The 13,207-nt window shown below is 41.4% G+C and overlaps 1 protein-coding gene across 2 annotated transcripts in view; it reads right to left on the bottom strand.

Moving 5' to 3' along the window:
• Positions 1–475: 475 nt before the first annotated feature.
• Positions 476–13,207, bottom strand: part of LOC132824991 (sortilin-like) — a 116,307-nt gene continuing 103,575 nt past the window's right edge. Inside the window, exons 19-21 of one of the 2 annotated variants that reach the window (XM_060839945.1) lie at positions 5,473–5,579; positions 4,185–4,302; positions 476–715 (exon numbers count right to left, since the gene is read on the bottom strand). In XM_060839945.1, coding sequence (XP_060695928.1) covers positions 701–715; positions 4,185–4,302; positions 5,473–5,579 — 240 coding nt within the window. In that variant the 3' untranslated portion in view covers positions 476–700. Of the gene's footprint in view, positions 716–4,184; positions 4,303–5,472; positions 5,583–13,207 lie in introns of both variants that reach the window. The other variant, XM_060839944.1, reaches the window with a different exon arrangement.

Here is a 13,207-nt window from a genome sequence, read left to right as displayed (position 1 = left end):
AATCACCTCTGGCATCAGGTGAAGTTGAAGGGCTAAATTTGCACATTCACAGATTGGGCAGTCTTTTGAGAGATGAGTCTATTGTTTGGTCAAATGAATCCAAATCAGCCAGATTCCAAAGTGTGGGTGATCTGTTTAGCCAGAATAGGATCCAGGCAATGAAAATAAACAATTCACTCCACTTCTCCCTTCCTAATGAGGTTTATATTTCTTTCCCACAATTTAAAGAATCAATTATCTTAAGAGCCATATATTTGGAAGATTTGAGGGAAGTGACACCGCAGACTTTGGTGAAGTTATTACTGTACTGCTTGTGAATTTACTTCCCCCAACCTCTCTCACCACCTTGACCCAGAATTGCTGTGTTACCCGTATTGATTCTATGCAAGGACTTGTCAGTGCCATGTAGAGTTTGCCTAGTAAATAAGATTCCACGCATTGTGCTTAAGAAACCATATGCAAACAATGAAAGAAATTACAGGTTCACCATTTTGTTTTTATTAGAAGTCGCAAAAAGGAAACTTGCAATAAATTTGCAAACAGCAACAGGTGGCAAAGGAAACTGTCCAGCAGGAAAGACAAACTGCCAGGAAGAGCAGACACCATATCTTTACACATTTATAACTTGATGACTCAAAGTCCATTTTGCAGTTAAGTTGGCAAATAATAATTTGCATTTTTAGCGTGGCCAAGTACAGGCTTATTCCAGTAGATCCTGGTTTGGAGGAAAGGAAAAGAAGAATACATTTGACATTAAAAGTAGGTTTATAACATTTCTCATAGAGTCATAGAGATGCACAGAACAGAAACAGACCCTTCGGTCCAACCCGTCCATGCTGACCAGATATCAAAACCCAATCTAGTCCCACCCGCCAGCACCCAACCCAATTCCCTCCAAATCCTTCCTATTCATAGACCATCCAGATGCCTTTTAAATGTTGTAATTGTACCAGCCTCCACCACTTCCTCTGGCAGCTCATTCCATACACGTACCACCTTCTGCATGAAAATGTTGCCCCTTAGATCCCTTTTATATCTTTCCCCTCTCACCCTAAACCTATGCCCTCTAGTTCTGGACTCCCCCCACCCCAGGGAAGACACTGTCTATTTATCCTACCCATGTCCTTCATGATTTTATAAACCTCTATAAAGTCACCCCTCAGCCTCGGTGCTCCAGGGAAAATAGCCCTAGCTTATTCAAACTCTCCCTACAGCTCAAATCCTCCAACCCTGGCAACATCGTTGTAAATCTTTTCTGAACCCTTCAAGTTTCAGAACAGAGACCAGAATTGCACGCAATATTCCAAAAGTGGCCTAACCAATGTCCTGTACAGCCGCAACATGACCTCCCAACTCCTGTACTCAATACTCTAACCAATAAAGGAAGGCATACCAAACACCTTCTTCACTGTCCTATCTACCTGCAACTCTACTTTCAAGGAGCTATGAACCTGCACTCCAAGGTCTCTTTGTTCAGCAGCAGTCCTGAGGACCATACTACTAAGTGTATAAGTCCTGCTAAGATTTGCTTTCCCAAAATGCAGCATCTCACATTTATCAAAATCAAACTTCTACCACTTCTCAGCTCATTGTTCCAGCTGATCAAAATCCCATTGTAACCGTCTTCGCTGACCACTGCACCTCCAATTTTGGTGTCACCTGCAAACTTACTAACTATACTTATGTTCACATCCAAATAATTTATATAAATGCCAAAAAGTAGTGGACCCAGCACTGATCCTAGTGGCACTCCACTGGTCACAGGCCTCCAGTCTGAAAAACAACCCTCCACCATCACCCTCTGACTTCTCCCTTTGAGCCAGTTCTGTATCCAAATGGCATGTAATAAAACACCTACAACAAGGGAAACCAAGATTCCTTTCAGCTCACATATGTCCATGCTACTTCATAAATAATAGTTGGCTCAACATATATAAAATCACCAAGAACTTTAGTTTTGTGAATTAGTGGTCAGCTCTGGGATAAAGGAAAAAAAACGAAATCAGAGAGATAATATCAGTATAATTCAACAGCAAAAGGTTTTGTTCAATCGTGGCTGTGTCTTTGGTAAACCTTACCCTGTGCAATAAAATGTTTTCATAAGCTATGGGGTGACTAACTTTTTATTGATAGAGCATTTGAGGGATAATACCGATACCGTGTACACTTATAGTTTTTTTTATTCATTTATGGGATGAAGGCATTAGTGGCTCCGTCAGCATTTATTGCTCATCCCTAACTGTCCAGAGGCCACTTAAGAGTTAACCACATTGCTTTGGGTCTGCAGTCACACGTAGGCCAAACCAGGTAAGGATGGCAGTTTCCTTCCCTAAAGGACATTAGTGAACCAGATAGGGTTTTCCTGACAATCGGCAATGGATCTTAATTGCAGCCTCTCCCATGGCAGGATTCAAACACAGGTCCCTAGAACATTACCTAGGTCTCTGGATTGACACTCCAGCATTAAGACTACAAGGCTGTCACCTCTCCAAGCATCGGCGAGCAGAAGGAGGCCACTCAACCCATCATGCTCCTTGATAAAAATATCCCGTTAGTCAGTTTACCTCACTGTAATTTCCCCTGGATTCATAAAATTATTCCACATTGAGGAAAACCAAAAGAAAAATCTACAAATACTACCTCAATTCAGTTCATAGTTTTAGCATGGAGTATGGTCACTATAACTGTACTGGAAGCCAGGTAGTTGTATGCAAGATGACAGACTTTCCACAGATTCTCAGATCGCACGGTCACAGCTCGAATGTTGGTGTACAAGAACAGTCCTCTTGCTGTGGAAAATTATCCCCAAACGTGTCCAACCGTGCAGAATGTCCAGGTAATTTCAAAATGAAATGTAGGTCACCTTTCTATTTGATGTTGGTTAATGTTACCTGTGATGTAACATTGAGTTGGAGCCCTTTATGGTACAGTAGATATCAATGGCCCATTGAATTTTATGTCAGGGTCTTGGCAGAGCTGTCCACTCAGTGCCGTCACCCTGATGTACCCCCGTGACCATACAGCTGGAATTCCCTAAAAGTGTTTATCCAATTTCTTTCGAAAGTTATTAATTATCTCAACTCCTTGCATTTATCAGTTTAGAATGTGGTTTTAAATTGGCCACAATGTGTCCTCATAATGGGACAATCTGTAGACTTTTTTTGTGGGGTGGGGTGGGGTGGGAAATGAAGATCCGTAGGATGTGGAAATAAAGTTAAGCCAAGTTTTAGCTGCCATAGCCCTGACTGAAAGCATTTTCAGGCAGACCCAGGGTCAACATCAATCCTACCTGTTTCAGGCAAGTTCAGTAATGCAAATGTTTGAACAATCTATTGTAGGACCTTGAATGTAACTATGAAGTTCAAGAGGGAGAAGAATGCACTGCACATGCTCCATCCATTTAGGACAGGGAGTAGTCCAAAAGGTGACAGTTGGAGACAGCCTCACTAAAGAATCCTAGATTTTCTTTGATCTTTACACTCCTGGCACTGCAAAAAGACTGGCTCCCAGAGTTGGCCTGTGATAACAGGCCCAACCGCTCAGGCTCAATAGCAAACCAGCCATTTCCTGTCTTCCCAGGGCTGGCTGTAATCCAAAGCAGCCCAAGTCAGGAAATGGTTACTGACTTCCTCACTCGATTGCTCTGCTCACTCACAATTGGCTCAGATGGAGTCCCTCCTCTTGTTTGATTTGTAAGGACTTGTGCACAATGCTCTTGTAATGCAAAGGGCCCCAGTACAAGGTTTGCAGAGGCAAGCAGGTTTGGAGAACCAAGAATGCCTGTTCCATGTCATTATAAAGCAATTTCTTTCCTAACCAAAGTAATAACTCAGTATTTAGGTAAGACCCACTGGGGAGGCTGCTCTTGGTCAAGATATTACAGCTAATGACTCTTCCACTTTTCTCCAAGGCACTCAAACGTTTGACTTTATTCTCTTACAATTCACTAGAAGTTTGGAGTTTAGCTTTTATATTGTTTATGAGGCCAAGGATCAAGAGAAGGTATTGAGGACCAATGGTTTGCCCGTATAAACTTATCACAATTGGGAACTTGTGGACCACAATGTGAAAGGTCAAACAAAGTGCTCGGTCAAATAAGCAAAGACATGAACAATAAATACAAAGTAAATGCACCATCCTGAGTTCACTCACTGAGCACACTTTAAAATAGATGAGGTACTCACAACATCAGAATCATCATGATAAACTCTTTCAGTGCTTGTTCTGCTGCTGTCCAGATGATCAGCAATGCAGGCCTCATCAGTATTGGTTTTCAGAACTGAATAACGATAGACCAAGGTTCTACACAGAAAGAGAAGAAAGTCAGGAGTTTAGGGCAATTCCATACTTATTGGAACGGATAAAGATATTGGATCAAATGTCTAATACCTGATCACCTCAAAATGAAATAAGACAACTGAATCTTAGAATCTCTACAATGTGGAAGCAAGCTATTTGCCCCACTGAGTCCATACTGACCCTCGCAACAGCATCCCACCCAGAACCACCCTCCTACTCTATCCCTGTAACCTTACATTTCCATATGGCTAATCCATCTAGCCTGACATCCCCGGACACTCTGGGCAATTTAGCCCAGTCAATCTACCTAACCTGCACAACTTTGGACTGTGGGAGGAAACTCATGCAGGGGAGAATGTGCAAACTCCACACAGTTACCCGAGGGTGGAATTGTTTTGGGTCCCTGATGCTGTTAGGCATCAGTGCTAGCCACTGAGTCACCATGTCGCTTACAGGAATATCCTGTAATGAACTGGATGCACATTTAGACAGTCCACTAGCCAGAAAGCTGTGAACCAGTAATTAAGGTTAAAATAACATCCAAAAGTTAAAAATAAATTGGCAAACTCTTAATTGCTTACTGAATGTGTGGTTTGTGGCCAACTCCTTTATGTTTTTACATTTTAACCATTTATGTTCCTGCAGGTATTGTTGCTAAGAGCTTAGTCTGATGACATGCTTTATAAAGAGCAGAAACTTTCAAAATTACAGGTAGTTCTATAATATGATGGTTGCATTCCTGTGCAACCCTGTGTTAGAGAAAAATTGTACTTTAGAAACAGTGCGTAAAGTGTTGTTGACGTAATCGCATTACAGCCAAAACACATTTTAAAAGTTCGTGCTTTAGAAACAATTCGTCAATCGTGTTATAGCAAATTTGTGTTAACAAAACATGCGTTATAGCAGAATGATCTGTAGACAATAACCAATTCAAATGGAATGGCAACATTTATTCACAGTTCAGTAATAACTGGAAGTAAGATGATCAGTGATCAGAATAACACTGTTTGAAACTGTAACATCTATGGTACACACTAACAAGCTTCCTGAGCCAGCTCACTGTGAAATGCATGACCAAAATACTGTTGAGCAGAGATGACTTTCACTTGTTTGACTTTGGAAAACAGAGGTGATTAAAAAAAGGAAGACCAATTAGAAATGTCAAGCTCTTACCTTCCTCCACACACATATTTCTTAAAAATAAGAACAACGCCGACCATCATCAGCACTGCTGCTGCCAACGCACTTACTACAATGATGACAACAGTAATCTTGGGTAACTGCTAAGAAAAACATTTACAAAATTCAAACAACTGAAACTCATTTTAATTACACTTGTACATTACCATACTACATCTAGCACAAAATGTTCTGAAATATAAGCTTGAATGAATAGGGTTAGAAACATAGAAACAGGAAAAGTAGTAGGCCCATCAGCCTTCAAGCCTGCTCCACCACTCAATATGACCATGGCTTATGATCCAACTCAATACCCTATTCCCATTTTCTTTCCCATACCATATGATCCCCAAGAACTATATCCAACTCCTTCTTGAAAACATTCAATATTTTGGTGTCAACTGCTTTCTATGGTAGAGAATTCCACAGGCTCATCATTCTCTGGGTGAAGAGTTTTCTCCTCATCTCAGTCCTAAATTGTCTACCCTCTATCTTAGCCTGTGACTTCTGGGTTTGGATTTCCCAGTCATTGGGATCATTATTCTGTGGGTGTTTACCCTGTCAGGTTAAACATGAGATACTACTAACTTACAGCGCAATCCAGACCTCCCAATAGTGAGTGAAAATTTGAGAAAAAAAACTTGTAAGGAGATCTCAACATGGGAATAATAGGGTGGTTATAGTAGGGGTTTTTAATTTCCAAACATAGGCTGGGACTGCCAAAGTGTTATGGGCTTAGATGGAGAAGAATTAGTAAGTGCATACAAGAAAATTTTCTGATTCAGTACATGGATGTACCTATTAGAGTAAGTGCAAAAAACTTGGCCTACTCTTGGGAAATAAGGCAGGACAGATGATTGAGGTGACAGTGGGGGAGCACTTTGGGGGCCAGCGATCATAATTCTATTAGTTTTAAAATAGTGATGGAAAAGAATAGAGAGGATCTAAAAATTAAAGTTCTAAATTGGAGGAAGGCCAATTTTGACAACACTAGGCAAGAACTTTCAAAAGTTGCTGGGGGTGGGGGGGTGCTTCGTAGGTAAAGGGACGGCCGGAAAATGGGACACCTTCAAAAATGAGAAAGCAAGAGTCCAGGAAAAGTATGTTCCTGTTAGAGTGAAAGGCAAGACGGGTATGTGTCGGAAATGCTGGATGACTGGAGAAATTTCTTTGGTCAAGAAAAAGAAGGAAGCATATGTCAAGAACAGACAGCAGGGATCAAGTGAATCCCTTGAAGAGTATAAAGGCAGGAGATGTATACTTAAGAGGGAAATCAGAGGGCCAAAAGGCTACACAAAATAAGTTTGGCAAAGAGGGTTAAGGAGACTCCAAAGGGATTCATTAATACATGAAGGACAAAAAGGTAACCAGAGAGAGAATACAGCACCTTAAAGAGCAGCAAGACCATCTACATGTGGAACCGTAGGAGATGGGCGAGATACTAAACAAGTATTTTTCATTAAGTATTTTGCTACAAAGAAGCTATTGAGAATGGGGAAATAAATAAGGACATCTTGGGAACTGACCACTATTCCCGAGGTGGTGGTGCTAGATGTCCTAAAATGCATAAAAGTGGATAAATCCCAGGAACCTGATCAATTGTACCCTAGAACTCTGTGGGAAGTGAGGGAAGAGATTGCTGGTCCTCTTGCTATTTGTATCATTAGTAGCCATAGGTGAGGTGCCGGAAGTCTATAGGCTGACTAACATGGTACCACTACTTAAGAAAGGTGGTAAGGAAAAACCAGGGAACAATAGGCCATTGAACCAGATACTGGTTGTGGGCAGGTGTTGCACAGAATCCTGTACGACAGGATTTACATGTATTTGGAAAGGTGAGAACTGATCAGGAATAGTGAACACAGCTTTGTACGTGAGAAATCCTGTCTCATTAACTTTCATTGAGTTTTTTAAAGAAGTAACAAAGAGGATTGATGAGGGCAGAGCAGTGGGTGTGATCAATATGGACTTCAGTAAGGCATTTGATAAGGTTCTTCATGGTAGACTGGTTAGCAAGATTAAATCACATGGAATACATATAGAACTAGCTATTTGGATACGGAACTGGCTCGAAGTTAGAAGACAGAGAGAGGGTGGTGGTGGTGGAGGGTAGCTTTTCAGACTGGAGACCTCTGCCACAAGTATTGGTGCTGGTCCACTGCTTTTTGTCATTTATGTTAACTATTTGGATATGAATATAGTGAGTATGGTTAGTAAGTTTGCAGATGACATTAAAATTGGAGATGCAGTAGACAATGAAGAAGGTTACCTCAGACACAGTGGGATCTGGATCAGATGGGTCAATGGGCCGAGGAGTGATAGATGGAGTTTAATTTAGATAAACATGAGATGCTGCATTTTGAAAAGGCAAATCAGGGCAGGACTTATACACTTAATGGGCAGTGTTGCTGAACAAGAGACCTTAGAGTGCAGGCTCATATTTCCTTGAAAGTGGAGTCACAAGTAGATAGAATAGTGAAGGCAGCATTTGTTATGCTTACCTTTATTGGTCACCGCATTGAGTATAGGAGTTGAGGAGGTCATGTTGTGGCTGTACAGGCCATTGGTTTGGCCATATTTGGAGTAATGCATGCATTTCTTGGACGTTGTGAAATTTGAAAGGGTTTAAAAAAGATTTACAAGGGTGTTGTCAGGGTTGAAGGATTTGAGCAACAGGAAGAGGCAGAATAGGCTGGGCTACTTTCCCTAGAGCTTCGGAGGCTGAAGAGTGACCTTATAATAGGCAAGGTGCTCTCCTGGGATGGGGCAGTCCAAAACTAGAGGGCAGAGAATGTTGATTGTATGGAATGAGCCGCCAGAGGCAATGGTAGGGGCTGGTACGATTACAACATTTAAAAGACATCTGGACGGATATATGAATAGGAACGGTTTACAGGGATATGGACCAAAAGCAAGCAAACGGGACTATGTTGTTGTGGTTCTGTTCGCCGAGCTGGGAGTTTTTGTTGCAAATGTTTCGTCCCCTTTCTAGGTGACATCTTCAGTGCTGGGAGCCTCCTGTGAAGCGCTTCTGTGCTGATGCCTCCGGCATTTATACTGGTTTGAATCTGCTGCTTCCAGTTGTCAGTTGCTGTCTGCTGCAGTGGCCGGTGTATAGGGTCTATGTCAATGTGTCTGTTGATAGAGTTTGTGGATGAGTGCCATGCCTCTAGCAATTCCCTGGCTGTTCTCTGTTTGGCCTGCCCTATAATAGTGGTGTTGTCCCAATCGAATTTGTGTTGTTTGTCATCTGAATGTATGGCTACTAGGGATAGCTGGTCGTGACGTTTCATGGCTAGTTGGTGTTCATGGATGCGAGTTGTTAGCTGTCTTCTTGTTTGTCCTATGTAGTGTTTTGTGCAGTCCTTGCATGGGATTTTGTACACTACGTTGGTTTTGCTCATGCTGGGTATTGGGCCCTTTGTCCTGGTGAGTTGTTGTCTGAGGGTGGCTGTTGGTTTGTGTGCTGTTATGAGTCCTAGTGGTCGCAGCAGTCTGGCCGTCAGTTCAGAAATGCTCCTGATGTATGGTAGTGTGGCCAGTCCTTTGGGTTGTGGCATGTCCTCATTTCGTTGTCTTTCCCTAAGGCATCTGTTGATGAAATTGTGCGGGTATCCGTTCTTGGTGAATACCTTGTATAGGTGCTCTTCTTCCTCTTTTTGTAGTTCAGGTGTGCTGCAGTGTGTTGTGGCCCTTTTGAATAATGTCCTGATGCAACCTCGTTTGCGTGTGTTGGGGTGGTTGCTTTCATAGTTCAGGACTTGGTCTGTGTGTGTGGCTTTCCTGTATACCTTCATTGTGAATTCTCCATTCGGGTGTTCTCTGTATCATCATGTCTAGGAATGGGAGCTGGTTGTCCTTTTCTTCCTCTCTCGTGAATCGGATTCCTGTGAGTGTGGCGTTGATGATCCGGTGTGTGTTCTCTATTTCTGTGTTTTTAATGATTACAAAGGTGTCGTCCACGTATCTGACCCAGAGTTTGGGTTGTAATTGCGTTAGAACTGTTTTTTCTAACCTTTGCATTACTGCTTCTGCTATGAGTATGGAGTTCGGTGAGCCCATGGGTGTTCCGTTGATTTGTTCATATATCTGGTTGTTGAATGTGAAGTGTGTTGCGAGGCATAGGTCCAGTAGTTTAAGTGTGCCGTCTTTGTTAATAGGTTCAGCGTCTTGTTGTCTGTTGTGGATGTCCAGCAGGTTGGATATTGTTTCTCTGGCTAGGCTTTTGTCAATAGAAGTGAACAGTGCCGTTACATCAAATGAGACCATGGTTTCTTCCTTGTCTATGTGTATATTTCTGATGATGTCCAGGAATTCTTGTGTTGACTGTATAGTGTGTCTGTATCCACTGATCAGGTGTTTCAGTTTCTGTTGTAGTTCTTTAGCCAGTTTGTGTGATGGTGTTCTTGGTAGTAATACTATGGGTCTGAGTGGGATGTCTGGTTTGTGCACTTTAGGTAGTCCATAGAATCTGGGTGTGTTGTTGCTTTCCAGTTTCATTCTTTGTAGGTCAGTCCTGGTTATCTGTCCGTTTTTTTGTAGATTTCTCAGTGTGTTGTTTATCCTATTGGTGAGCTGTGGAGTGGGGTCAAACTCCCTCTTTTGGTAGGTGTTGATGTCTGCAAGTAGTTCTTCAGCTTTTTGAATGTAGTCTGATTTATCCAGTATCACAGTCATTCTGCCTTTGTCTGCTTGTAGTATGATTATGGTCTTATTGTTTCTTAATGATTTTAGTGCTTCTTTTTCCTTGGTGTTGAGGTTGTGTGTTTGCTTTTTCCTTGTTATCATAGGTACGATACTTTGTCTCACTGTTTGTTGTGTCTCTTCTGTCAATCCATTGTTCCTGAGTGTGCATTCTAGTGCTGCTAGGAAGTCTGCTGTCTTGGCGGTCCTGTGGTTGTAGTTAAGTCCCTTGGCCAGTATTGTTCTTTCCGTGTCTGTGAGCTGTCTGTGGGAAAGGTTTTTAGTCCAGGTGTGTGTTGTGGTGTCCTTTTCGTTGTGTGTTAGTTTGGCCATTTTTTCTTTTAGTGCCGTTTTTTTGCGGTGTGTGGTCCTGTTCTGTACTATGGTGACGGCCTGTTCTATGGTCCAGGTCCATTCCTGATTGGTAGTTTTTAAAATTAACGATTTTTGGCGCGCAATTTCTTGTCTGTATTTGTGGAGTCTGTTGTGAGCATCTGTACTCATTACCTGGATCATCCTGAGTCTGTTCTGTCTGGCTGTGTCCCTGGCTTGTGGGTTGTTGACTGGTGTTGACTATTCAAACCAGTATAAATGCCGGAGGAATCAGCACAGAAGTGCTTCACAGGAGGCTCCCAAGCACTGAAGATGTCACCTAGAAAGGGGACGAAACGTTTGCAACAAAAACTCCCAGCTCGGCGAACAGAACCATCACAACGAGCACCCGAGCTACAAATCTTCTCACAAACTTTGAAAACGGGACTATATTTATATAGGATATCTGGCTGGCATGGAAAGGTTGGACTGAAAGGTCTGTTTCCATGCTGTATTTCTTTATGACTCTAACACAAAAACTTGATGGTATACACGTCCATTTTATGTCATGCCTGAATTCCATATTGATTCTGCGAAATCCTTGCCCTTTCATAAACGTAATCCCAATTTCCTGTAATCACCTCAGAAATATACAGCTCATACAAATTTCCTACATTGATGCAGTTCTGAATAGGGTGGTAGATTTATGGATAAAATTAATAATGAAACTAAAACCACATGTCTGTTTTCTAAATATGGGAATGTTTTTTTTAAACCAAATGACTTCCTGAGGAATTAAATGATTGTTTTTGTTTTTAAGTGCATCAGATTTTAAACAATTACAGACTTCCATTGTTGCATTTTTTAAAATGCACTGTACCTGTGTGTAAATGATAGCTTGATATACTTCTTTAATTTTTTCTTTGAGCAAGGAAATTAAGTGAACAAAGAAAACCGAGCTACCCTTGAGCTCTGATTGTTCACCCTGATTTTACCCTTCAGTGTAAACTACTTTTACTCAGAAAGTTTTGAAGTTATTACTCAATGGGATGATTTTGACTTAAATGTTGGCATAAACGCATAATTAGGTCACTGCAGAAACTTCTGTATCTGGACATGAAATTGATTTAGAAATTCTATTACAGTTGTTCTTAGAGTCTCTACAGTGTGGAAACAGGCCCTTCGGATGGACAAGTCCACATCGACTCACCGAAGAGTAACTCACCAGACCCATTCCTCCTATGCTATATGTGCCTAACCTATGTATCCCTGAACACTCTGGGCAATTTAGCATGGCCAATTCACCTAGCCTACACATCTTTTGGAATGTGGGAGGAAACCGGCACAATCGGAGGAAACCCACACAGGCAGGGGGAAAACGTGCAAACTCCACACAGATGGTCAACTAAGGCTGGAATCGAACCCAGGTCCCTGGCACTGCGAGGCAGCAGTACTAACCACTGAGCCACTATGTTATGCAGGGAAACAGCCAATTTGCAAGTAACAAATCTGCATTTTTGACAGCTGAGAGGGGACTACAGAAATGATATTAGAACTTGACATACCTCTTTAAAAAAGATTGTCTTGGCTCTTTGAATTTTCAATTGAACGACAGGAAAAAATGTTTGGCGGAGGAGTGGAGTGGTGATGGCAGTGGAATAGGGGTTGGTAGTTTTATTGCCTTTATCTAAAAAATGGAATCTCTTCATAAAAATTCAGCACACTTTTCATACAGGAATCTTAGCTTAGATTATGTTATCAAATAGTGAGAATACCAATTTTACACCTATTTCATTTCCTTTCTGTGTCACACATATCCCCTTCATTGATACTTTTGGAGTGGCTCATAAAGGTCACTGCTTAATGCATTCCTCTATTTTGTACAGAGTAACCAATCCCACACATTTACTAATACAATTAATGTGAGGTATCCAACCAAGATAAACAACTCAAAATGATGATGGTTTCTTTAAGCATGATACATGTCATGAAATAGAAGAAGTCTAAATGGATTGGAACAAAACAGAATTAAATGTTATGCAGTGCCCATTGACTGCAGATTTCTGTCAAATTGATTATTTTGCAGAACTAAGTAGAAACACAAAGCTTGCATCTAATCCTATTATAAGAGGGGGAAAAACAAAATCACCTCTGACAACTATCTCTGAAATTCAAAACTGAACTAAAAACTTTATGAGCAGCTGATCGTACCACAAAATCTTCCCATTATTTCAAAATCTATTTAATCAGTGAGTCAGCAATGAGAACTAATCCATATCTGAACCAAAGTAGGGTAGTGGCAGTGATAATGTCAGCTGATTAGCAATTGAGAATCCAGGTTAATGTTCTGAGGACATTAACTTCTAAACATTTACTTTTAAATTGCTGAGGCCAAAAGGATGCTAAATCTGTTTGTAAATCTCTGGCTCTAAATTTATTATATATCAGTATCTGTGGACAACTACAAAATGTGAGTTGACCAGGAAATGTGCAAGCGCACAATTCCAGACCTGCTACATCAGGATGTAAAATATGCTTTCAACACCTTACACAAAGGCTGCATGGCAGAGAAGATGAGCGATTCTGAAAAGTGGTTCAGTGATGAGGAATGAAGATTGGGAGGTAGGGAGACATGGGACGAGCACACGGGACTGGGAAGCTGTGTCCTCCCCCACCTTGTTTCCTGGGTCCCGAGTTGCGTTCCAATTCTTTCCAGGTTCCAGGATGTATTTCC

This window comes from Hemiscyllium ocellatum, chromosome 19, assembly GCF_020745735.1.
Source record: "Hemiscyllium ocellatum isolate sHemOce1 chromosome 19, sHemOce1.pat.X.cur, whole genome shotgun sequence".
Taxonomy (NCBI): Eukaryota; Metazoa; Chordata; class Chondrichthyes; order Orectolobiformes; family Hemiscylliidae; genus Hemiscyllium; species Hemiscyllium ocellatum.
Note: the sequence above shows the minus strand (reverse complement) of the source record. Positions and strands in the feature narration are given on the sequence as shown.